This window comes from Hippocampus comes, unplaced genomic scaffold (genome assembly GCF_001891065.2).
Source record: "Hippocampus comes isolate QL1 unplaced genomic scaffold, H_comes_QL1_v1.1 scaffold6, whole genome shotgun sequence".
NCBI lineage: Eukaryota > Metazoa > Chordata > Actinopteri > Syngnathiformes > Syngnathidae > Hippocampus > Hippocampus comes.
In genome coordinates this window covers 457,063-484,120 of record NW_017805833.1, presented here as the reverse complement: position 1 = coordinate 484,120, position 27,058 = coordinate 457,063, and the positions used below count along the sequence as shown (strand labels likewise).

Sequence of the window (27,058 nt, the reverse complement as noted above, 5' to 3'; positions counted from 1 at the left end):
GCGCGCAGTTTTGTGTGTGTGTGTGTGTGTGTGTGTGTGTGTGTGTGTGTGTGTGTGTGTGTGTGTGTGTGTGTGTGTGTGTGAACAGTATGCCAGTTTAGCTTTTTGAAGTGAAAGAAAATTCAGCATTTGTTTAAATGAAAGTGTGTTGATGACTTTAAAGTGCCTGTGGGGAGCCTCGTTTGCATTCCTACTCAAAAAGAGTCACATATTGAGTTCAATGTCATTATTTTTAAAGGCATGTGATCTTAACATGTGTTTGGAGTCAACACTATCAGACATAATACACACAGACTTGAAACTGTAGTGCTGCAGCAGGGCTCTGATCCAGTGCCGGGCCCCTGAGAAATGAGGAACAGTTAGCCAGCGGGACTTTGTTGAGGAAGCGCAAACACAGTACAGTAGGTCCATTGAGACAGAGCTGAAACAGAGCTGCAGACAGCACTGTACAAACTGACACTGAAAAGAGAAACAAAGCAGCCAGAAAAGAGAGAGTGAACTACAGCAGCGCAAATACCCAATGCATAATTTGTTGGTTTTTCATACATATATAAATCAAGGACCCTCTGTGTACGATGCTCAACTTTTGGACCGAAATAGTCATGCTTGTTTTCAGAGATTCAACCTCCAAAAAGTGTTTTAAAACAGTCTTGTGTAAACTACTAAATAGGATGAGTGCATATGAAAAATGAATTCCCAATGTAGTACGCGTGGGCTTAGACAAAACAAATGTGCGGCAGGTGGTGTGCTCACATGAATACCGTCGACAAAGAAAATATATTGCCTCATTTGAAAGAGGGTTACACGAGCAAGGTGTGGTTGCTTTCAACTGGCAGTGACTTTACGTAAAACACAACTCCCGAGTGAAGTCCTACTAGCTCTTGGGCATCAAAATCCAGAGGTCAACTTTGTCCGAAAAGCGCCATATGGTTCTAATGCGGCTGATGTAATTTATGTATGTTCGTTGGTTGCAAGTTCAGCGAATCAATCACGAAGAGGAGGTAAGAGGGAGTTGTACACCCTGAGAAAGATCTCAGCCCTTTAAAACTATCCCAGGCATTTAGACAGGCATCTCTGAAGAGGAATTTGGCCAGTAATAACAGCCAAGTAAAATATGGCTCTCCTCTGAGCAGCTGCACTGCCGGAACTCCGTCATGTTCACTCATCTCTCTCTCTCGCAGGCCAAGGCAGTTGCACGGCGCTGTCACAACAAGCTCAATACATCCAGAGGTCCTTTCTAATTCTCTCAGTGTTTGGTTAAGAGGGCGTCCAGGGTGTAGCTCCACAGCCCTGCATGCATGTACACCCACACTCAGCTGCACGTGTGTTTGTGTATGCTCTGGACGGCATACACTGGCCGACTTGTTCTCCAGGCGTAGACGGGAAACATTTGATGAGCTGCGCTAGCCTTTAAAAAGTACCAATCGTGGAAACAAGTGCAATGAGCCAAGTTGGCCTAAAACAAAAAACACAGCCCGCAGGCTCCCAATGCGGGGGGCTGCCGGCATTTCTGTCAGATTCAGACGTGGGAACCTCTGGGAAAACAGTCCACTGCCGGCACCTCTGCATGCAAGTGTACACATTGTGCACATTAACAGTGGCTCTGCATACAAGAAATGCGTCTGCACGAAATTTTGGGCAAAACAAGTGTGTCAAACAGGTTTGTAGAAGTGGTGGGCTGATAGCAGTGACCTTCAGCAAACAGAGTTACCAATAAATAGCATTCACAGACAAAACATAGGCTGTTTCCTCCCGTCTCCCCTTTTCGCCTTTTCATTAATCAAACTCGTTGCAAGGAGGAAATTCACTCAGCAATACACACCATCTCCAGAGACACAGCCGGACAATAAGTGGTGTATTTCTACCCGGACGTTCACACAAACTCCACAGACTGGATCCCCCCTCTGAGGATCTCACCTAACACGAGAGAGGGTTGAATCACATTTCCACACTGTTTTCTATCACACCGCTTCATCTGCTTTTTGGATGCTGATCCTTTGCCATGGTTTTGTCTCGTTATTGTCATTCCTCAGATGATGCTTTACCTAACATACACAAGCAGATGGTTATCCATTCACAACTTGGTTGCAGAGTACATGCGAAAAACACAAAAGGAAAAAGTGTTTGGGTTAAAAGAGCAGGTATCAGGTGGCTTGGCTTAAACCTCTGCTTTCGACTCTTTGTGTCCACCTTCTATCTCCTCCAAATTGTAAGCCTGTCTGTCTGATTTTCTCCCACGATGATAGCGAGGCCTGGTGTTGCATGGAGATACACCCAAAACTGTGTCACTTCCTTCTTCTTTCCCCACTGCTGGAAATTAAAAAAGCTTAAGAGCTCTTTCTCTCATTCAAAGAACTCTGGTAGAGAATGCATTACGCACTCGGGATCAAACCAAGGAGTCAACATGCGGACTGTACCACTGCGCAGTGACGGTTTCAGCTTGAAGTCAATTCATTATCAATCACATTTTTCGACTTGGACCAGTGGTTCTCAACCTTTTTGGGCTTGGGGACACCTGAAACTTTTTGTTATATCATAAGTACCCCCTCTTCCATTTTTGTTTATTCTCCAAGAGTAACAACTAATTTTTAAATGAAAATAGTTTCATTTCGTTCACTTAATTTGAACATTTAATTCTTAGGTATTGCCGTTTTTCCGGTGTGGAGTTTGCATGTTCTCTCCGGGCCTGCGTAGGTTTTCTCCAGGTACTCTGGTTTCCTCCCAGATTCCAAAAACATGCATGGCAGGCTGATTGAACACTCTAAATTGCTCCTAGGTGTGAGTGTGAGTGTGGATGGTTGTTCCTTTCTGTGTGCCCTGCGATTGGCTGGCGAACGGTTCAGGGTGTCCCCGCCTACTGCCCGAAGACGGCTGGGATAGGCTCCAGCACCCCCAGTGACCCTTGTGAGGATAAGCGGAGCGGAAAATGGATGGATGGATAGATACATGTATGTATGTATGTATGTATGTATACACACACACACACACACGCACACGCACACGCACACGCACACGCACACGCACACGCACACACACACGCACACGCACGCACACATTTATCAACATCATTGAAAATTGTCATGCTGTGTGGGGCTTCTGCGACAAAATAAATAAATGAACTTTTTTAAACGGTGCTATCTTCATGGTCTTGCTTTTCAAAATGCGAGAAATTCAGTTGATATTCAATGAAGATATCGAAAGAAGCGTTGCTTCACAGCAGCAAATACATTAACATACCACATTCTTTTTGTACATCAATGGTGCTTGTGTGGAAGCCTGGCAAGAAAGGCCTGCATGACAGTGACAAATCTGATTTGGAAATGTGGGCGGGGGATTCACTTTCTGATACAGTAACTCAAAATAGTTCAACATGAGGCATTTGCGGAATGACCACATGCTGCTTTCAATTTGCATGAAAATAAAGGCTCAACAGTCGTCAATCATGACTCGCAATGTGAATTGTGAAGAAGCCGAGTGACCGGATTACTGCACCCCCAGCACAAATAAGGAAAACAAATGTTAATGTTGTATCATAAAATGTTTCACAATGAGGCTGACTAAAAAGTCACCGAATAGACACAAATCTTGAACACTCAACTTGATATTGACTAGTGTTTCCCAACATTTGACCCTACCTGGAACTTACTGCTCCTCTCTTGAAATGAAGATAAGTGAATGCAGAATGGCGGCCCGGTAATCTAGTGGTTAGCGCGTCGACCTCACAATGCAGAGGTCATGGGTTCGATCCCGGCTCCAGCTTTCCTGTGTAGACTTTGCATGTTCTCCCCAGGCCTGCTTGGCTTTTCTCCGGGTACTCCGGTTTCCTCCCACATTCCAAAAACATGCGTGGCAGGCTGACTGAACACTCCAAATTGTCCCTAGCTGTGAGTGTCAGCATGGATGGTTGTTCATCGTTGTGTGCCCTGCGATTGACTGGCAACCGGTTCAGGGTGTCGCTCGCCTACTGCCCGAAGACGGCTGGGATAGGCTCCAGCACGCCCTGCGACCCTTGTGAGAATAAAGCGGATTGGAAAATGGATGGATGAATGCAGAATGATGCCAGCAAACATTCAGGAAGGAATCCGAGGGCAGTATCACACGAGAGACCAAAGGGATTTTTTTGCGTTTTACTCACATCCTGTCGTGAACTAGCTGTGAGTAATCTCTTAAATCTTAAGGACACAGCTCTGCTCTCCGTAATGCAGAGCCTGTGATTCACATCCCACCGCACACACTTCCTGTTCAACATCTTGACCTCCAGTAGAAGAGAAATAAAACACTGATGCTATTTCACACGAGGGGACTATAAACTAAGGGGTCTTTTTTGCTTTGTAGCTGGAAACAAAAATGGGTTCAGGAGGGGGAAAAATATGATCAATTATCAAGTACAACTTTATTGTCAAATGTGCAGATGAAATTTCTTCCCTCTCACAACATACAACAAGAGGAGCCGCTGCGGGTGTCCGCGCCGCCAACAAAAGAAAAGTTAACATGCAGTACTGCCAAGCATAATCGACTTAACGATTCACGTGTTGAAAGTAAGACAACTGAGTTGAAGCTTGAAACTAATTCCAACCAATGAAAACTTCGCTGAAAAACGTCGAACCACTTCGGACCGCTTCAAGGGGCTTTTATTTTATCTTGGTTGGGCCTTGTGGCCATCAGCAGATCGTGTAAGAATGTGCTTATTACGTGTTTATTTTCTTACCGTTTGTTCAATAAAGCAATTGAAAGTGCATCTTCGGTGGTGACAATACGTGACCATTTGCGGGGGCATTAAAATATGTTGTAAGTAGCAATGGTAGGCTATCTTAAATTAACATGAAACGTGACCTTCTTCTGGCGCTTTTAAACGTGCTGTTTTTGGTACACGTTGAATGTTATCGTTTCTTGTAAAGTGTGAAATGGTCCCAAGCTTCGGACATTCACCATCGCTTCACAGTTTCGTTCCATCTGGTTCGCGACACTCGTGGAAAAACAAACCCTGCGAAGCTTAGAGGAAGATTTTTTTTTTTAAATATAATTATTATAAATTTGATTAATCGTTGCAGCCATAGTTTAGTGCACTTCTAAACAAGTCCACCACAAATATAAACAGTCTTTGGTTATTACCTAAGGATGTACATTTTTAGAGCCAGGTCTCATATTTTGTGTTGCCGCCACTGTATATAACAGACAAAACACATGACAGAAAAACACTCTCCACTTCTTTGAACTCTCTTTGTTTTAGTATCTTCAAAGGTAATTGTTTTGTTCATCCAACCAACTAAAACAGATAAGCACTGTGCAATGATGCATGGCAATAATGCAGCATCATCTCACATGGGGAACTGGAGGACAAGAAGAAAAAGAATAATCAGACTGTAACAGAAATTAAAATAGATTGAGAGTGTTGTTTGGACGCAAAATGGGTTTATTGCCCATGATATGCGTGTGTGCGCGAGCACATTGGCAAGTGAGACTCTGGCTTAAACCACTCCTGTTCTCTCCATAAAAACAGATGGATGTCATCCAGGAGTTCCTCCTTCCAGGACTATTTTGGCAAATTGTCGATCGAGTCTGCGACATGACAAGACACTCTCTCGCGTACATACAAAAACACATGGGCCACCTGTTACCTGTTTGGTAAAGCCTTGTGGAAACACTTACACACTTTGTAAAAATACAAATTAAAAAAAAAAAAAAGGAGGAAAAAAAAGAAAAAGGCATCCTCCAGTAAAAGACACACGCCCTTCTCAATCGTGACAATTCATATCAATGGATTTCTGAGTGCCTTGGAAGCTTCCAGAACAAGGCTTCGTCCCTGCAGAATGAACGAACAATTGCTGCTTTTACCATCTATGAACTCTGGAGTCTTTGACGTCACTATGCCCACATGACAGAGGCACGCATTATAAGGAGATGGAGATATGATGCACTGTTATCGTTCTGGAGCTGGTAAGCATTACATTATATTAGTTGCCCTGCCTGTGGAAATGTTCCTTTGGCACCTCCTTGTAGCAATATTGTAAAAAAGCTCAACGGAAGCCCTGTGTCAATAAATTACCATTTGTCTGGTCGTGTATATGTCCCCTTCGGCTGCACATCTGCCCCATGTTTCAGCCAGGAGTCGTTTGAAGTGTCTTGTGGGTGGACGGATGGCTCTCCCTCTGCGGCCAGAGCTGACCAGTGGGAGGACGCGAGGCCGACCTGTGGCAAGAAACGCCGGCTCGACATCTGTGTTTATCCTCTAGTGAGAAGCTCCGGGCTATATTTACCCCAGTCGAACACGACCGGCACAGGGGAAGTCAAAGGAAGGAGGATGCAGTCTGGGATTTTTGCCACGTCTGGTAGAGCCATTCACTTTCACATCCACAGTGAGCGCACCGACCCTGGCCTTTATATTGGGACTAATGTAGAAAGGGCCTGTTGGGGTCATTTACATTCAAGTAGCATGATATTCTCAATCCCCCTCCGCATAGATTTGCAAACAACAACACCTTGAGGAAATGTTCAATCCTTTCCCATCTGAAAAACCTTGACTGATGAATTGTCAGCTTGGCTAATGCTTTATAGTTGCTGAGGCGGCCGTACAGCAGAGAGATGTCTCTGTAAATCATGTACCTGTTAACAGCCAGGCACGCTCATTTATGGGCAGGGGGACGAATATATCAGAGAGTGCGGACAGGTTGCGGCAATACTGATAATTACCCAAAGCTATTTCATCTTCAACTGGATAATGCACTCGGATCCAACGGCACAGCCTGTTCACATTAGACTGGTGGCACTGCAGCATATTTTATGGGTTCACGTTACATTTCAAATCAATGTAGGCCTCATTATATATGTAAGCACAACTCAAAACGGCGTGGTAATTATCCTCAAATTGCTGTCAATCAAATCAAGATCTCTATAAATCTTTAGAAAGGATATGACTGTATAGGACAAGTGTTTAGCAAATTTATGTGCATAATCAACTCAACAAATCAACAAATTTGCCAAAGTTCACCAAACGTAGGGGAAGTCCCAAGCTAGTCTATACAGTACACGGCCTTCTGATTAATATTCCGTTTCTGGAATATGGGTTAATTGGCAAAATCCACCCGTTTTATTCCATCTCAGGAGGTGACCATTTTGCCACTTGCTGTCGACTGAAAATGACATCATAGAGCCAAAAGGCTCATGTAACGACCAATCACAGCTCAGCTTGCAAATGTGACATGACCAAACTCTGAAAACGGGTGAATGTCTAAAGTATGATATGATGTCAGTTAAATTGGTAAAACTATTAGCCTTCATTTAACTACGATGCAATGTTTAACAAAGACGCCTCCTCCAAAGAGAACGAATTCTCATTTTAACACCAGGAGGTCTGATAAAAAGTCGTGGTCTGGGAGGGAGTGTTATAAGTAGCCTCAGTGCCAAAAAGCGGTCATGCCTTAAAAAAATCTTACGAGCCTCCCCCTTGGAGAGATTTGATTGCTCACGCAAAGGCTGACAAGAACGGAGCTGCTTGTGTAAAGAGCAGAACAAAGTCAAAAGCTGGTGAGTCACCTCGAGCCAGCCATACATTGTCAGTGTGTTTACAGGTGAAACTTGGGTGGCCCAGATTCCATTTTCTTGATGACAAGATGCTTTGTTTGATTAGAGCTATGCACTAGTGCAAGCTGCGGATACATTTGGATTATTATTTTTTTTTTTTTTTGTTATTTTATTAGTTTGATATTTTACAGAAATAGATGGCTGCTCCCTCTGGTAACATTATAGCCAGAGCTTTCAAGAGACTTGTTCAATGTGGAGATTTGGACATGTCTGAACAAGGAAAAGCACCGATGTGATTAACATTTATGGATGAATTATGAATGAATTCCATGTAGCTGCTTCGGGTCGTGTTACCATCCACAGGGTAACTCAAAGAACAAGGTCACCTCCCCAAAACAGGGCCACTTGTAGTGTTCATTTGAATAACTTAAACAGCCCTCCTAGGGAAAAGAACTACAGTGGAACTCCTGAAATTGAATGCCTTAAATCAGGTAAAATTTGGGAACTTCATTTCTAATTGAGTTATTCAATTAATCATAACCATTGTTTTCCCAAAATGTAAAAAATAATTTAGACACTTAAGTTATTAGGCTAACAATTGACAGCTAAAGTTATGCAGTTTTAGTCTGTATACATACATTATATCGTTACCCATGTCAGAAAAGAAAATGTGTCCCTGACTGGAAGTTCAGCACCAGTTCGAGACAACGTATTGCTCCAACGTGAAGAACAAATAAAGCTATCCAAGTTTATCGAAGGAGGATATGTTCTTGACAAACTACGCAGCACAAGGGCTGCTAATACCACCATTGATGAAAAAATCCCAAACTCTTTCAGGCAGGCATTCACACAAAGCCAGCAAAAGACTATTCCGTAGTGCCGCACTGGGTTGAACTGTTGTCATCACAGAAAAACCTCTTGCAATTTTGCAACACTGCTCCATCAGTCCAAGATACAGACAATGGAATTACATGCATACAAAACCTGCAAAGCCTAAACTGTCAAATGCTGATGGCCTCGCCACTGTCGGGATGTTACCTGTGACGAAAAAAAATGCAGGAGTACTAGACACTATTCCTGGAACTATATGAATACCCCCCTCAATGAGATTATCATAATACCTACACAAACTTTTATAGTTTGTTTATAACCCCGGCAGCACCATAATAGTCAGAATATAATAACTTGCCAAATTCACGTTTAAGCATACACGTGTCTAGCACAACATGAGCATTCCTCCCATTTGAAACATGTTGCACGAAGCCATCCAGGTAAACTGGGTCGCGTTTGAGTCGACCACATAAACACTTGTGCGAGGCACAACATTTCCCACGCCGCCTGTCACAAGCAACTTCCGACTGCAGCACAAGCTACTACTCTACATGCAGCGCTTGTCCGTGTTTAGGGGGAGGGGGTAACAAGCCGCCCCCCACCCACCCCAACAAACAAAGCTCCCATTGTCTAGATGCAGTAGTTTTGCCGTAGCCACTTGGAACCTGACGACCGTAACGAACTCAGATGGGGAGAACTTCAAATGGGAAGGCTGCATAGCGCAGTGAGCATGCGCAGAACGAGGACCAGGGTGGCTCTATGAGGGCAGTTAATCAAAGTAGCCGGCGTAAGCGACAGGCTATTATCTTGAGTAAACGGCAGTGGGTGAAGTGAAGTGACGCTTGAAGCGTTTTACCAAATGGAATGTCGGAGTCGTGGTAAAAACACAACGAATAGCATTTAACTGAAAGTTGCCCTCTTTGGGCAGCTTCTCAGAGTTCAATGTTTGCTTAGCTCACTAATACCGCTCGCCACTTCTTTCGCCGCTTAAAAATAACCGAGCCGGACCACTTGAAGCAGTTATAAAGAGCAACTAAAAGAGGTCGTACCTTGATAAAATTGCGACGAGGGTCCCCCTCCGGCTTGAGCAGCATTAAAATTAGTCTCCAGACATGGCAAGAAAAAAAGCAGCCTCCAGTTGCTGTTCCCTGAGCGAGACACTGCCAAGAATGCTCAACCGAAACCACGGCGGAGCACAGCGGTACCCGACGTCACTGCGCATGCGCAGTCAGTCCACGGCCAAGAGGCAGCACTCATGGCCTGGCAAGTGAAGTGGACTGTCAATGGCCCTCTGTGAAACGATAAGTGGAAGTTACAATTTTTTGGGTGCATAATCAGTGATCAGTGTAAAAGTATATGCATGTTTTCCATGTGAATATGAACGATTTCCATTAAAGAAACACTTGACTCATTAATTACATTAATTGTTCGCTTATTGCTCATCTCCTACCCGTATGTGGGCCAACAGCGGCATCTTGTGGTAGCAAGGCACAATGCCGGACCAAGCCTCTCTGGGGCCCAAAAGCCAACTTTTTGCTATACGCAGTGGTTCTCAAAGTTTTTTACACAAAGTAAACTCCCTAAATAAATAAATAAATCAACAGTAAAATACATCTACATTACTGATTTTTTTATTTAAATGAGCTCTTACACAGCTACCAGCTTCAGTGGAATGTGTTTGATTGTATTTCATGTTTAATTGAATTTTATTTAACAGTGATGTACCACAAGAGAGGCTGCGTACCACTAGTGGTACTCGTACCATGCAGTCAAACACTAATAGTGCAATCCATTCGCAATCTTCTTTTCATTGTTGAAAGTTCACCATTGAAAGCCTTTAAAACATTCATTCATTCATTTTCCGAACCACTTTATCCTCACTAGGGTCAAGTCAAGTCAAGTCAAGTACAACTTTATTGTCAAATGTGCTGTATGTGCACAGCACAAATGAAATTTCTTCCCTCTCAAGACAGCATAAAACACGAAGAGCCGCTGCAGGTGTCCGCGGTGCCATCAAAAGAAAAGTTAACATAAAATGACAAAATAATACAAGACAACACAGTACTGTAGACACAGACAATTGTGCAATCTTAGCCACTTTCCTGCATACAATTTGTTGTCTGAAGCAGTTATAGATGAAAGACGAGTGAATCAAAGTGTCCTTTTCACCAGTGGATCAAAGATGTCATGCTGCAATGTGCACACGTCTGCTACAAGCTTGAAAGGAACAAGAAGCTGTAGCACCCATTAACAAAAAAGAGATATTGTCTCTCTTCTCCTGTCCCATGTAAATCCGCTTCAATTCCAAGCTGCGACTCCGAGTTCCACATCCGCATCGGTGCTCTGCGCTGACACTCCTTTCTTCTCATCGTCGCGAGGGATGCTGGAGTTTATCCCAGCTGTCTTTGGGCAGCAGCACACCCCGAACTGGTTGCCAGCCAATCACAGGGCACACATAGACAAACAACCATTCGCACTCACAATCACACCTAGGGGGCAATTTCGGGTGTTCAATTACCCTGCCTTGCATGTTTTTGGAATGTGGGAGGAAACCGGAGTATCCGGAGAAAACCCACACAGGCACAGGGAGACCATGTAAACTCCACACAGGAAGGCCGGAGCCCCAATCGAACCCTGAACCTTTGCACTGTGAGGCCAACACGCTAACCAGTCTGATCGAACCCTGCACCTTTGCACTGTGAGGCCAACATTCTAACCAGTCTACACTGTGCCGCTTTTGGTTCATCCAGTTACTAATTTTCATCGACAGTGACACAACGCCTGCATTGAATTGTAGCCCCCTGGGTGAAAATGAGGTGAACCACAAGTATCAAGCAGTAAAATTTCCCTTAAGGTGGACCTGTGGCGACAGACGCAATGGGTGCTTCAGTTTTCTGAAATGTTTTAGTTCCGAGAATCACAATTACCAAGAACTAAAAGTTTCCGGAACTTAAGGCCGACTATGAGGTGGTTACTTTTGGTCTCTCTAATCTTTTAGTTTAGCTACCTGAACCATAAGTACTGACAGCAACTTCAACAATGTTAGATTTGACGACAGGCAAAATTAATTTCCAACCAAGTTTCTATTTCCTTATATTGGTTAAAAACCATAATTTGGCACCGTAAATTGTCAACCAAAATAAATGTTGTGTACTTTTTTTAAGATGTCCCATTCACCTTTGGCATCTTTGAAGAATAAGGTCAGAAAAAAAGAAAAACTGAAGAAAGGAATAAAACAAGATCACACTAACACAGGAATTCAAATATTAATAATACAAAAAAAAACGTTACAAGAACATACGGAATATGCAATCCATCCATCCATTATCTGAACCGTTTATCCTTACGTGGGTCCAATGAAACATCTCATTTGTTTTACATACCAATGTTTTCTAAAGAGCATTTTTAGGGCATGATGACGCCACATCCCTGTAATGGAGTTGACCCTGAAATGGGAATTGAATGTTTGCGTAATATTCTATTGCCTAATTGATATATCGTGATATTATAGCAATCGTTCTTAGCAATATATCTCAAAAAAAGATTGTATTGTGACTGATTTCTCCTGCGATTCCCACTCATGTCTCGTACAACATAGACATGCGCGTGCTTGTACTATACTTTGTAGACACCCGAGGTCAGTGTCGCGCAAAATATTTTAAATTCATTTGTTCATACAATTCAACTAATACTGTATATTAATGATATAACTAAATTTCAACATTATGCTCAACTAATGCTTAGGAAAATTTCATTTTGTGAATAATTTTAGTTTTCATTGTAATTTATGGTGTCCCCCGCCTATTGCCCGAAGACAGCTGGGATAGGCTCCAGCACCCCCCCACCCCCACCTCCCGGATGGATTATATTTTATTTTAAAAATATATTTGTAATTTATTTTGACGTTGGCAGTACAACGTGACGTGGGGAGGTCACATATTGTATCGAAGAAGGTTCGGCATTTGCACGTCATAAAAATAACTGGCCCTAGTTTTCACTTGTGTATTATGTTATTGCCATTCCAATATCGAGTCGTTCTATTCGTACAATGTGGCAATGAAACAGGGCTGCCGAGCTAATGATCAGTAATCCGTTATTATTGTGCCACGTTTATGATTGATGAGCTAGCACGTTGATGTAGGTCAGCGACATGGGCATGAGACTACATTACCCAGAATGCAACGGAACGTCATCACAACCACCAGCGGCGGCGGCTCAGTGTGTCTCTCCCGTTCTACCAGACTGATACTGTGCCTCCTCCACCACGGCGTGTGTGCCCGGATACTGCTCATTCTGCATGGGATATATGCACACAAACAGGGCCCGTCGACAGCTTTCTGCTCCGTGGGGCAGCGACCAGCCGGACACTTGTTCCCCGAGCCGAGTGCACGTCAGCCGGTGTGGATTTGATCAGACGACGAGTGATTGGCCCGGTGTATTTGACAGCTCGATCGATGTGTCTAAATACCGATGGAGCTTTTTTTGGGGGGACATCTGGATGATTGGCAAGGCGAGGGACACCACGGAGGCTTGACGTGTGGATGATGTGGATCGCTGAGATGCAGTCTCACGCCCATAAGTAGTCGATGGATGTTGCTATGCCCACGGTGCAGGTTGGGTTACAGTAAATACTTGCTTTTATCATAGTGCAACCCTTCAGATGTGGACTATATCACTGTGATTGAACTATTATATTATGGAACATGGCCTTAATTTATGCTGCACCATTAGGTTAATGCTGATAAGCTATTTTTTCATCCTGCCGTCTTAAAGAAGCCCCTAGACATTTACAGGCTCCCTCCTCCTCCGCTGATGGATAAGCTAACACTAAAATGAATAAGCCTCCCATCCACGTCCATTTGCCATCATCACTTTTTTTTGTCTCTACACTGACCTGCTTTCCAGCTGTGGACTGAATGAATTGATATGAGCGGACCCCCTTTTGATAGAGGCTGTCCGGGGGTTGTTTTGAGCAGAGTGGCCTTTCATGCAGGAATTAGTCCGGAGCGGACTTTCGGGATGTAAGGCACCGAAAAGAGATCCATCCATTCGGCCATCTATGCCGCGCTGTATAAAGAGAAAGCAGCCCATATTCATGGAGATGGCTGACGGGGGAGGAGCGTGTACACTCGATAATGAGGACCCCGGCTCAGAGGATTGCACAGGGCTCTGTCAGGGTCTGTCATTTTCACTTGTAGTCTAACCACAGTCAGTCCCCTGCTAATCCAATCTAATGACAGCCCCTTTTGGATTCTCACAATGCATGGAAAATTCATCCAGGCAACAGCATGAGACCTAATTGTCATCTAGTTTAGATCTACATGAGCACTTTGCCTATTTACTGTAATGGTTATGGTAGGAGGTTTCAAGTCAGTGTTTCATGAGCGATAAGGAATATGAGTTATGCCTTAAGAAATCAACACGCGTAGTTTTTTTTACAGAGAAAATTGCAATTCTAACAACTTTCAATAGAGACATAGTCAGTCATGGGATACTCTCGTGGCGGTGGGGTTTGACCTAATGTGCATTGTCCCCGAGTGACCTGACCCTTTTAAGAATACATGCGCTCCCCACGAGCGGAAGCGGGATTTGGCACTGTTTCAACAACAAGATGCGGTTATGGGGGTGCAACACTCCCATTTCTTTGATCCGCTGATCCCCCTTACCCCTCTACTGGTGGCCGAGGACACCTCGCATCAGTTGATGGGCCTGCGGTGTGTATTGTGCCTGAGTTGACAGAGGGCAGACTTGCAGTGTCCAACACCAGTCCGGCCTCCATGAACCCGTACGGCAGAGTGAGCAACACGGCAGCCCCCCTGTCCTGCACCAGCTGTGGGGGCTGCTGCTCCCCACCTCCACCATGCCTCATTCCATCAACAGCATCCTCCATGTCTCCGAATATGACCCCGCCGCCTCTCATGTGCCCTGCCCCGGTCATGCAAATGGAGAATGGCAGTAGCTGGAACTCATCTTTCGCCTCCCCGGACTCTCACCACCACTGCACAGCACCCAACCCCTACTGGACAGCGGTGTTCGATTACGAGGCAACAGCAGATGAGGAGTTAACCCTTAGGCGTGGGGACCTCCTGGAAGTTCTCTCCAAAGACTCCAAAGTTTCTGGGGATGAGGGTTGGTGGACGGGCAAGATCCAGGATAAGGTGGGTATCTTTCCCAGCAACTATGTGACAAAGGGGGATGCTCCCAACTACCAGCAGCTCACTGTAGATGTGAGTGAATGCCCTTTGGAGGTCGACTTCTCCGAACTGCTCCTAGAGGAGGTTATTGGAGCTGGTGGATTTGGGAAGGTGTATAAAGGGATCTGGCAGGGGGAAGAAGTTGCAGTCAAGGCTGCGAGGCAAGACCCTGACGAAGACATCAGCGTGACAGCGGAGAGCGTACGCCAGGAGGCCAGACTCTTCTGGATGCTCCGGCACCCCAACATCATCGCATTGCGTGGGGTCTGCTTGCGCGAGCCCAACCTGTGCTTGGTCATGGAATACGCCAGAGGTGGGGCCCTCAACCGATCATTGGCTGGAAAGAAGGTGCCCCCGAGGGTGCTGGTGAACTGGGCTGTGCAGATTGCAACAGGGATGGACTACCTTCACAACCAGGCATTTGTACCCATCATCCACAGAGACCTCAAGTCCAGCAATAGTGAGTATAAATCAATTTGTGTCTTTTTAATGCCTTTGGAATGAGAAGTGTCATGATTCGGAGATCCTTAAAGCTTCAGAAGATGGGGCAGAGTTCAATTGGAGGATCAACCAGATAAACCGAGATTGTGTTGCCCACAATGGCTTGTTAGCAACGCAATGTGGTCATGATAGCTAAGAATTTGAAGCAGTCATTAGCATATGTTTGTATATCTAAATTGAAGTCTACTTCCAAATAGGCATGATGAAAGTTTCCAACAACACAACCAACATAGCTGTGTTCATTTCTTGTCCTTGTGACATGTTTGTGATCTTGATGCTCAGTCTGTGGTCATAAATGTACACAAATACGGATTGATCCCAATGCACTCACTGACATTGACATTAGGAGATAGTTATTCAGATCTGATATAAGCTGTATCAAAAAGCCTGCTTTTACAAACATGATAATAGTTGGTTTGTAGTTCAAATGGGGTACATGCATACCGATAATCAGGCCAAATTTCAGCAAAGGCATGATAGTCGGATGTCTCTAAACGATTATCCTGAGCAATTTTCCTGCGGTATGGGCTGTGTTTACAGTGATTTTTCTTCCCCAATCTTCTCAGAAAATGGTTAAGGCCAACTATATTAAATGTTAAACTCAGGATTCCCCAAAGGTGATCCTCATGGGCCCCTATCCTGCATGTTTTAGATCTTTCTCTCCTCCAGCACACCTGATTGAAAAATTCTGGATCATTATCCGGCTTCCGAACCGTTTGTTGATGAGCTGATCATTTGAATCAGATGTGTTAGAGTGGGCAAACGTGTAAAACATGCAGGTTAGGGGCCCACGAGGACTGCAGTTGGTGATCCCTGCTTCAACCTATTCAAGTAGATGGCAAGTCTTTATGTATGTGGTCAACACTGAGTCTGGCCCAGCCTGTGTCTCTGTAATTGTGACGTGAAACTGAACGACAGCCGATTAGGAAGTGATCTCACGTAAATGTTGTTGCCGGACTCAAATAGCATTGCGACTGATTGGGAGTGTTTTTGTTATGTCAAGTCCATCCATCCATCCATTTTCTGATCCGCTTTATCCTCACAAGTATCGTGGGGGGTGCTGGAGCCTATCCCAACTGTCTTCGGGCAGTAGGCGGGGGACACCCTGAACCGGTTGCCAGCCAATCGCAGGGCACACATCATGTAATACAATCACATCAGTGTCAGGAAGCCTAAATTCTGTAAAATGTGTCTCCGTTGGCCACCTTTTCTCCATCATCCATCTGCTCCTCCTCTTCCTCCTCCTCTTCGTATTCAAGCAGAGCACTTCTGCTCTGCAACTCACTGTGCTATTTTTGTTCCTTTGTGCTACTTGCTGTTTTAAAGACGCAGTTGCAGTTGTTAGTGCATCACACAAATGGAATCAAAGCCTGGACGCATGTGAGCGCATGGGAGATATGCGTCTCCGAAGGCGTGCGTTGATCTCCTCTGACGTGCTTGATGGGGGGGGGGGCGAGTGTGGGTGGAGAGTGCAGGATGCTGACTAAAGGCTCTTTTCAAAAGGGTGAGACAGTTGAAGAGTAGCATAAACACGCTTATATCGCTGATCCGCAGAAAAAGGCCACAATCCTCTTGGCATCATTTGCATCTTTGATTCTTAATTTCTTTAACTTCCCATTATGCGGCTCCACTAACGGTAAGGGGTGGGCACCAGTGGATACTATTGTACATGGCATTGCTTCTGTGCCGTTGAGTCATGCAGCTTCTAGCCTCTATCGGCCACTGCGTTAAATGTCAATGCCCTAATTTCAACTATTGTCTACTTGTAAATGACAGCATAAAAGAAATGCTACTGTGTTTGTGTCAATGCTTGGACCCTCCCTAATACCTTCCCCTGGATCTTGCTTTAAGAGACACTTGAGCATCGTGGTGCGAGTGGACCATGTGCATCAATTTCAGAATAAATAGCTGCGAGACAAACCCCGGAGGTTGGCTTGTTGAAATACCAAAGTCAACAAAACTTAGTTGCCTGGCATTTTCTGTTGGGGAAGGGGGAAAATACAGTGAGAAATGAAGGATGCTTTCACCCTAGCATGAGCTTTGATCCATTTTAATCAAAATATACTCTGTAATCCACTTGCCGCGTTTTTTTTTTTTTTTTGTTCGTTTGTTTTTTTTTTTTTGGTCGTGTAAATTGTAGTGGAAAGTGAACCAAATTAGCTGGTCCAGGATCAATTTCTGTTCCCAACATGTTTGGTGCAGTTGTGGTGAAAAATTAGTCAAAACTCAATGATTAGCATTGCTTTGGGGCAGCATGTTGTTGTAGTCACAGCCACAGTCAGGAGATTCAGATTCAGATTCAAGTCTCACGTGTGGGTTTTCCTCCAGGTACTGCGGCTTCCTACTCCCATTCGAAAATCATTCATCTTAAGCTACGTTTACATTATGTTGCCCGTGGCAATGGCAATCGCATTTCAGGCCACTGTGGACAAAACTGATTCGTTGGGGTCTGGGCCATCCCAACCGATTGTGATTGGCAAGGATGCCAAAAATTTGCCACGGCAGTCATTTTGCAGATGAGAAACCTGGTCAGTCGTAGCAAAACGAGGTAACCATAACAAAATGTGACAGTACCCAATTGGGTGTAACAAAACTCGGCATCTAATGGTATTGCCAAGTTTTGTCATGTTCTTCCATGTTTGATGCATGTTAAGGTGGCGCAATTTTGTCACTTATTTATTTCGATTTGAGTTTGTTTTCCCCTCTTGGCGCAACTCGTATTTTCAAAAATCAATTGAGAAGAAAAATCCATGTGGGTAGTACTGGAGTCCAAAGAGCGCGAGGATGTATGACCCGCGAGTCAGACGACTGATGGGAAAGAACAAGAGGAGGAGAGTGCAGGGGGTAAACAGTGGTTCATCTCCGTTTTGGGTTACATCTCAGTTTATTGTGCGGGTGCACTGCTCTCAGGTATCCTCTTCAAACCGCCAACCACTTGGCATGGGTGCGTTGCTAACAGAGCCTCTTCTCATACCTTCCATGGGCTTGGAGCTCAGTATGATGTTTCCTTCTGCTATGCCTCTTTAAAAAAAAAAAAAACTTATCAAGGCCATTTATGACATACTGTTCATTGAGTGAGTGCCTGTGTGTGTATATTTTAACTGAGCTTTATTTTGGGCTCGCTAGTAAGCTTTCCTCTAAAATTATCCCCTCGTACTTTATAAATCATGCCAGTGTATGTTTATATAGTCTGCCGTTTTAACCTGGTGAGGCTATGGCTGGGGGATAATCTGATTACCATGACCTCCTTTAGAGTGATGTCACTTCATGTTTGTGAGCAGGCTAGTCATTGGCCTCTTGGTCATGCTTTACCTGTCACCCTGATCCCGCATCAGCCTCGGGTTTCTCACAGCGTAGGGCGCCGGTCTCACTAGGTTGCATAAAGAGGCCGTCTTCTCATTGCTATACGACTTTACAGAGTAATACAGTATATACATTTGATGTCTGAGAGCGTGGCTGTGGTTCATCATACACATCAGTGAAAATGCCGCTGCCATTAAGAATATTCAAATATGAGATGTGAAAAGTGCATCCGGGGCACAACTCAACAAATTAAGGCTGCGTGTCAAGACTAACATTGTTCAATTTATTTTGACAGATGTAGGAAATTTTATCACAATATACATTGGTTGCCCATTTCTGACACATTTGTCCCATTCAGCTGGACCAGAGCTGGCCCACCTCAATGTGGCACCCAAGGAGAGATTTTATATTGTGCCCCCATCATTTGTGGCTTGCATATGCATCCAAAAAAAAAAAAAATTGCAATTGCATTGATTTTTTTTGACAATTTTGAACTGTAACATCTCGGACAAGTAGGATAAACCACTGCTGCCCCATTCAGGACAAGTACTCCCCCCCCAAAAAATGGAGGATAGATGGATGTATTTTAAATATTCCTAAAATTGAATCTCTGTTTTTGTGTCTACCCTTTCCCTTTTATTCCTATTTTGCCAGTAAGTAAATAGTGATCAAATGTAAAATGTTACCTAGTATTTGCCCATAGCATTAATAAAGCTTTTATGATGCCCACAGTTTCCTGGTTTCGGTCACTGTAGACAAACACTTGGCCTAACAGCCACAATTGTTTTAAAAGTGCACAACAAGATGCTTTTTTTTTTTTTTTTTTATAGTGTCACGTCATTCCCAGAAAAAACAAATCAAATGTAATCGGCATCTTCTGTTTATTCCTCTTTTGGTTAAAATTTAACATAGTTAGCAAAAGTGCAAACAAATGCTTTATTAGCTGCTAAACAGATTAGGGAGGCGAGATATGGTGCGTAGGCCTGTAAAATACAGAGTGACTGCGTCTGGCTGTGGTTATTAGAATAAAGAGTGGGGCTGTTGAGGAAAGGGATTAGAGTGGTGGCTGGTCCCGCGAGCTAATCCTTCGGAGAGTGACATGGTGACTAACTTCGACGAGTGCAAACTAGAAATGATGGGACTGCGACCACTTTCACATCTCAAGCTTTCACACTGAATGAAGCATTTCATGGTTGCGGATTAAAGTTACACCGCAGCAGGGGTCACCTACCTTTTTGAAACCGAGTGCTACTCATTGGTTGCCGATGAATGCAAAGGGCTACTGGTTTGATACACACTTTTGGAATAACAAATTTATGCGAGTTATCTTTTATAATTAAATTTGATGTTATCAATAATCATTAATGATTTTCATTTATGTGAAGACACTGATCATGTTAACGATTTATCCCAATTGTTAGGAAACAGATACTGGAAATGTCAATATGGAGCACTTTATTTCTATAAATCTCGGCCATTGTTCACATTTTCTACTGGTCGCTTCCTAAGAAATCACAATGCCACTCGTTCGATATTTTTAGAACAGGCCCGTGGGCTACTCATGTCGTCCTTGAGGGCTACCTGTTGGTGAACCCCCACACTACAAAATTACTTCACGACTTTGATGGGCCACAATTCAACATCCCTTGCATGATATACAATTTTCCTTTATAAAGATGGAATTGTACTCCGGTTTAAGCCGATAAGGTAACTAAGATATTTGAAGCACCTTCCGGTATGATTCAGTGCAGTTCGACACTACTGGTAACTATAAACTTATGATTATTTTTTATTTAAGATTATGACATCTTTGAGAGTTTAAATTGCAATATAAAACAAGTGCATTTTAGGGGCAGTGTCACACTAGTTTCAGCATTTATATTTTTATATTTAAACTTAATTTCTTGTTATGCCACCTTGCTCCTACGCAATGCTATGTACATTACTGCAGGGATTCCCAACCTCTATTGAGGCAAGGCACATATTTGAAATAAGAAAAAACTCATTATTTTATCAAGGAAATGTGTATTTCATGCCATTAGACACAAGGAGGTTGTCTATGGAGATTGCATCCACACTCACCTTTTTTTCCATTTGTGGACATTTTTAACTGGCATCTGGGGAAGTTATGTCTGAGCCATGTGAATTCTGCCTAGCAACAAGGGCCCATGATAAACATGGGATGTGACCAGGAAAAAAAAATGAATATACCATGACCCCTATATTTCAGTCAGTAGAACAAGTGGTTAGAATGTCTAACTCACACTTCTGGCATTCAGGGTTCGAATTTTGGCTCCAGACTCCTCATGTGGACCTTGCATGTTCTTTCGGTGCCTGTGCTGTTTTCACTGGGTACTCCAGCATCCTTCCAGATGCAATCTCACTATACAACCTCTTGTATTTCTGTTTAAAAAAAAAAAAAAATGCAGGTTGAACTACATGTCTCGTATACAGTAGAATGCTACTTCATTTTACCCAGTGCGGTATCAGTAGCATCACTGTCCTTGTGGATTACAGAACAATTACAAGACAAGCTGTGTATTCACGACCGTCCATATTCAGGCGTGTCTGTGTCTCTTCTCCAGTACAGTGCACTGAGTATGCGTGCGCATGGAGGTTGGACAGCAGGACACACTGGCGCTGGATCAGGAGCCCACACACACACAGCACAAACGCATGTACACATCCCCACAGAGCAACAATGACCCCATTCTCACACCGCAGCCCAAGACAGAAAGAGAGCATGGCTCACAGTGGCAGAGGAGTCACTGCAGGGGAGGAGGACGAGGAGGGAGGAGGAGGAAGAAGCAGCCGTGGGTGACTTCAGGCAGCGAATGAGAGAGTGGAGGCATGGATGCAAGCAAGCAAGGAGCAAAGCAGGAATGTAGAAAACCCCTGGGGGCTTGACTGGGAATGGAGAGATGCACAGAAGGGAGGAGGGATGGATGAATGCGGCATTGGGGACATGCATTACACCAGTTTGACTTTGGTGTGCAGGCTAGCATTGTGAAACATGCCACAGGCCACAATGAGGGACACCGTGTGGTAAGAAAATGTTAAAAAAAAAGAAGAAGAAAGGTATGAAGGATGGAAGGTTTGTGAAGGGATCATTTTAAAGGCTCCAAGAAGAAGAAGAATATAAATTAAAGGCATGCTCTGGGGTATATCCGAACACTCGATGGATCAATCAATGAAGCAGTAACTTCCAAGACTTTGTCCATTTCAGTAGAAGGGATTCTTGGTGTTGCAATAAGGGTAGAACCATTTTGGATATACTGTATACTGAAAAGATTCAAAAGCTCAATACGAGACAAAAGATCAACAGTTCAAGGCCGCCCCTTTCAGTTACTGTTTGTTTCCTCTGTAGCAGCTAAAATACGCACTCTACAGCAGTGATGTTCAAAGTCCGGCCTGCCCACCATCAGTGGCCCGCTGTAAGTTTTTTTTACCTTGCTGCTCATTCTTAAGAAAAAAAAATTCGACACGACCCACATTCAAAGTTTCCAAGAAAAAAGCTAAATGTTAAAATGCGGCATAATGGTTTTTTTTTGTTCAATGAAAAAAAATGTCACAAAGTTTAAAATTGTCAATACATGGCAACATTACAAGATAATACATTTTTCTTCACACTTAAAAAAAAAAAGAACATAGATATACTAATCGGTCAATATCACCATAAAGTGTCCTTGGTGTCTTCATCCGAATCACCCTGTTCCCATGAAAATATAGCAGAATAATGAATCTCTGAGGTCTTATTATAAGTGGCCAAACATTTGTACGCATACCAAGTCCCCTCAAATGTGCTTCCTTCATTTTACATTTTTTTTTCACTGGATGTACATGGTTTTGTCATTTCCCACACACTCCTCTGCTAGCTACAGTGAGCATAATAAAAGGTTAAATTATGCTAAATCAAATTCTTTTTACATTGTCCACAATAGGTTATTTGACAAAATTAGTCATTTTGATCATGTATACTCCATTTTCATCATCATCCTGAGCACTTTGCATGCAAAGCAATTGCTGTCCACCCTGTCATTGAGGGGTAACTGCCTTTTTAAGAAAATCAAGGTCTCAAATGGTGATACTGACTCTAAAGCTAATTATTATTATTATTATTTTTTTTTTGCTTTTCCGTCAACAATACCAATTTGAGAGACTTTTTTTATGCATATGTTGACCGAAAGCATATTGAATTGACTGACCCTGCCCTTCACTCACCTCCTCTCTTTCCTTATTTGGACCTCAGTGGAAATAGTTTGGACGTCCCTGCTCTACATAGGACTTCAGTCTTCTTTGTTGTTTTCAGTCTACAGTCAAAATAATTTTGTCGGCTGTACTAGTCCAATATTTTGGATGAGACTGTATTGGTAGTCAAAAAATGAATGCATTAGTATCGGTGCCATGTTGGCCTCACGTCAGCGTTTCAGAGAACTGCCTTGTCGGTGCACTTTGTCCTGATGTCGCTAGGTGAACACACATCAGCTTTTAACAGATGTTTGAATCACACCACTCGGTATACTCGTGTTGTAGTGAGATTGGCTGCAAGTGCGCAAGAGCAGAACACGATACACGCACACACAAGCACCTCATGTGATTATTTTCTCCACTGGTCAATGAACAGTTGATTGGAACCGAAAAACAACCCCTCCTCTTTCTCTTTACTGCATTGCAGTGCAGACTAGACTCCCTGTGGACATGGAAGCATTGTGACACACATTGGCCTCCATTCTCATGCTCCATTTTTGACATGCCGAGGTGCATATTAATACAACGGATGAGAAGCTTTGGCTACAACTGGATAACAGCAGCAAATGTTAGGTGGTGTACCATGCTTCCCAAATGAAAACATCTGAAAGAGAAAAACATAAACGTATCTAAATTTGTATCCGTCTCCAACACTGGTGGACATACAGAAGTAGGTCAACAACCCAAATCCAGGCTCAGACAATGCTGACATCTTAAATGGACAAGGGTAGCATAATTGCATCTCAAAACTCTAATTTGACCCTTAGGGGTGAATGTGAGTGTGAATAATGGTTGACTGGTGACTTGTCCAGAGTGTATCCTACCTTTTGCCCCAAAGTCATCTTGAATAGTCTCCTGCAGGGCATGGATGGATGGATGTAATTTAGCGATACTGTATGTCTAAAATGTGTACACATGACACCGTTCAATTTGTCAATATTGCCTTGTCTGTCGACGCCCGGTCTGTCGACGCTCGGTGGAGTCTGTTCTATTTATTCTTCACCAGTAAAGCACGCGCGGTGCACAACATCTTCCACATTCACTCTCTGTAGCGCCTCCTGGCCTATTAGTATGTTTACTCTTCCATTAGAGGGTCATTGTTGTTGTTTGCCAGCAGCCTGGCATGACGAGTGTTGTCTCGAGCCAAACGGAGCGGGTGTTGGGCATCCCGCCGGCCCACAGGACCTTTAGCCACACGCATGGGGGCATTTGGACAGCAATTGACCCCTGAGAACTAGAGTGGGCTCAATCCATTTTTGTCTTTTTTTGTTGTTTTTTTTTGGACAGGATAGTGATTTAAAGTTTTATGACTGTAATAAGATCTGGGGGATTTATCCAATACATCAATCATTTAGATGACAATTTAAGTTTCATTGGATGAAATCTTAATCCATTGCGGTCAGTGTTTCGTAACCTTTATTGAGCCAGGGCACTTATTTTATATGAGGGAAAACATCACATCACGCCACAAAACAAAATGTAAAAAGTGTATGTTCTAAAAAAAATAAATAAATAAACGTGTCCCTATTTGATTGCGATTAATTACGCAATTTCTACCATCAAGTGGAAGCACATTTAATCATTCTGCTGATCACTATATGTCGCTGGCATTGAATATTATATATTCAATAGACAAAGATACTTTTTTTTTTTTGGTAGTAGATTTTCCACGAATAAAGTGAAAATTTGCCGTAATGCCCTGCAGCACACAGGATGATCTCAGCGCACATTAATGTGCCGCAGCAATGCTAGCACAAAAATATAATCTGTTATTGTCAGTTGTTAAATTTTGAAAATTACCTCTTTCTTCCTGAGTTTCAATTTGTAAGCTCTACATTTGGCTCATTTCATTTGAGGAGCGCCGCTTTAAAGTTCCATGAATTATTGACCCATCATTAATGATACTTTGCTGTCGTCCAGTGCTAGTGATAATGTATCAGAATGGAAACTGAAACTCATACCTTACCGTGTTAGTATTTTGTCCCTCTGATTCAGGGGCATATTTCTTGTCTGTTTGTGGGCTTTACTCTATGTGAAGAAAGGCTCATGGAGCAGAAAAGCGGAGGGAGTCACTGAGACACAAAGACACGATATTGCTTTGTGTTGCCCACAGAAGAACAAAAGCTTTCCCTCCGGTCATTTCTCCTCTTTACCTCTGCAAGGCCGCATCTTTTCATCCCCTCATGATGTCCTCCTTTCTGCACGTGCACGTCCCTTCTCTGCCCAAATGTCCATTTCTTCGTTTCCTTACCCTGCTTCTGTGCCTCGCCCCCGTTTCACAGCTGCGATATTTCGACCCCCTTCCTTGGCCTTGTTTTCTCCAGCCTTCGCGTGCATACTCTGCATCGTCGCAATCAAGCTTATTGCCTCGTTGTTTTCTTGCTCCGACCCGATCAACACCTGCTTTAATTCATCACTTCTTTCCTGCTTTCTAGATTTTTTATTTTATTTTTTTGCATCCCCTTCCTCAGTTGCTGCTCTGGTTTGCTGTGATGGGAGCCTGGATGGCGACAGTATTGCAGTGGGCAGACTGGAGGGAGGAAGGGGAGGCAGATGAAATAATTTATCCATTGAAATTAATTGGAATGCCATTAATCCTCCCATTGGTTGGCAACCAGCTCAGCGTGTACCCCGCCTACTGCCCGAAGACAGCTGGGATAGGCTCCAGCACGCCCGCGACCCTTGTAAGGATAAGCGGATTAGAAATTCGATGGATGTGTGGATGGATGCCATTAATCCGTTCCAGCCTCCAACAAACATTTGTTTTACTTTTTTTGAACAAAGACAAATATTACCTTCACAAGCAGGAATTTGGCAGATAGTAAACAATTCTTACAAAAAGAGGCCTCAGATTGGTGCCACTCCGAATTGAAGTTTAGTGTCAAACTAAACATAAAACAAAGATAATGACATGTTCCATACTTATGTAAACAACCACAGATTTGTCCTCAAAGTCCATTTAGCTTAATTGTAGCGCACAATACAATACCTCAGAGCGGGCTGACAAAACTTGAACCAATGTCTTTGTGTTATAACCCTTAAAGCAAGTTGAACAAAAATGATGCCACGAAACGTGAAGACAGACATAACAATACTCACAGACATATATTATTTATCTGTTGTGAAAAAACACTTATATTACTGTGGCTTACTGAGCAGTTGTGACAGTCTTCTTCTTGTGTATACGTATACATATTTTGCTGCCACCTGGTGGCCTGAGTCACACAAACTAGAAGGAGCAGCACAATAAATGTATGAAATCATGCTGCACAAACTGTTTAATTATTCACATTCTATTTACTCGGTACTGTATCATTTTATAAAATACTTTACTGCCTCTGTAGTTTTAGAATATATTTCTTTGTTTTGTTTTTCCAGCGTTAAGCGTGTAACATTGTTCTACTCCAAATCCTTGTTTGCGTTCATGTTTTCAAAACTTCCATGACACAAAATTCAACAATAACGAGAGGGTTTTCAATTTGGTGACACGCCCGTGTCATTTAGCCAGTGTGACCTCCGCCCTTGTTACCATAACAACAAAGCGATGACACAGCACTTTAGCCAAAACAACATGTCAAGTAGTTTTACAATGTCCTTCCCTCGCAGACACATCAACTCCATAAAGTCTCTGGATCCTAGTTGAGCAAACCATAACAATCTAAACTTGTTGTGATGAAAAAGTGTGTCGACCTCACAGTGCAGAGGTTCAGGGTTCGATTCCGGCTCTGGCCTCCCTGTGTGGAGTTTGCATGTTCTCCGCGGGCCTGCGTGGGTTTTCTCCGGGCACTCTGGTTTCCTCCCACATTCCAAAAACATGGATGCCAGGTTAATGGAACACTCTAAATTGTCCCTAGGTTTGAGTGTGAGCGCGGATGATTGTTCGTCTCTGTGTGTCCTGCGATTGTCTGGCAACCGGTTCAGGGTGTCCCCCGCCTACTGCCCGAAGACAACTGGGATAGGGTCCAGCACCCCCCGCGACCCTTGTGAGGATAAAGCGGGTCGGAAAATGGATGGATGGACGGACAACTAGTTTGATGTGTTTTTGGGCGTATTTTATTGCCAGCATTGATAGTTTGTTGGCCCAATTTAAGAGACACTACAATACAATAAATACAGTATTTTGTTTTGAGCGTTTAAAAAAAAAAATCTTCATGCTTCTTGCAAACAGGCGAGTTTCTCCATGAACAACAATGGTTAGGCTCTACCCAAAAATTCACCATTTGTTGAATTTGTGAATACCGAACAATGAATTCACTGTATTTTTGACTCCCATGTAACTAATCGAGGTAACCAAAATATTATGGTTAAGTCCTCATTTTGATGCATCCACATACATGCATTTTCTATCGTGCTTTTCCTCAAGAGGCCTGTCCTAACTGACTTTGGGTTACTACCTTTGAATTGGCAGAATATTTGGTTTCATTGTACAGTATTGTGCCTGTGATATTAATGTTGTGGCT

The 27,058-nt window shown here is 43.4% G+C and overlaps 2 protein-coding genes and 1 long non-coding RNA gene across 4 annotated transcripts in view; 1 reads left to right on the top strand and 2 right to left on the bottom strand.

The window, feature by feature from the left end:
* sipa1l3 (signal-induced proliferation-associated 1 like 3) overlaps nt 1-9,541 on the bottom strand; it is a 57,008-nt gene extending 47,467 nt beyond the window's left edge. Inside the window, exon 1 of one of the 2 annotated variants that reach the window (XM_019887655.1) lies at nt 9,402-9,541. The gene's annotated coding sequence lies outside the window, so the exon portion shown is untranslated. The remainder of the gene's footprint in view (nt 1-9,401) is intronic. The other variant, XM_019887654.1, reaches the window with a different exon arrangement.
* A 2,726-nt stretch (nt 9,542-12,267) lies between these two features.
* Nucleotides 12,268-27,058, top strand: part of map3k10 (mitogen-activated protein kinase kinase kinase 10) — a 28,351-nt gene continuing 13,560 nt past the window's right edge. Inside the window, exon 1 of the mRNA XM_019887683.1 lies at nt 12,268-15,006. Coding sequence (XP_019743242.1) covers nt 14,130-15,006 — 877 coding nt within the window. The 5' untranslated portion in view covers nt 12,268-14,129. The remainder of the gene's footprint in view (nt 15,007-27,058) is intronic.
* On the bottom strand, nt 21,922-25,125 carry LOC109526406 (uncharacterized). Its single transcript, XR_002170329.1, has 2 exons — nt 24,565-25,125; nt 21,922-23,202 (listed from the first exon to the last, which is right to left on the bottom strand). It is a non-coding gene; the product is annotated as an uncharacterized LOC109526406 (long non-coding RNA).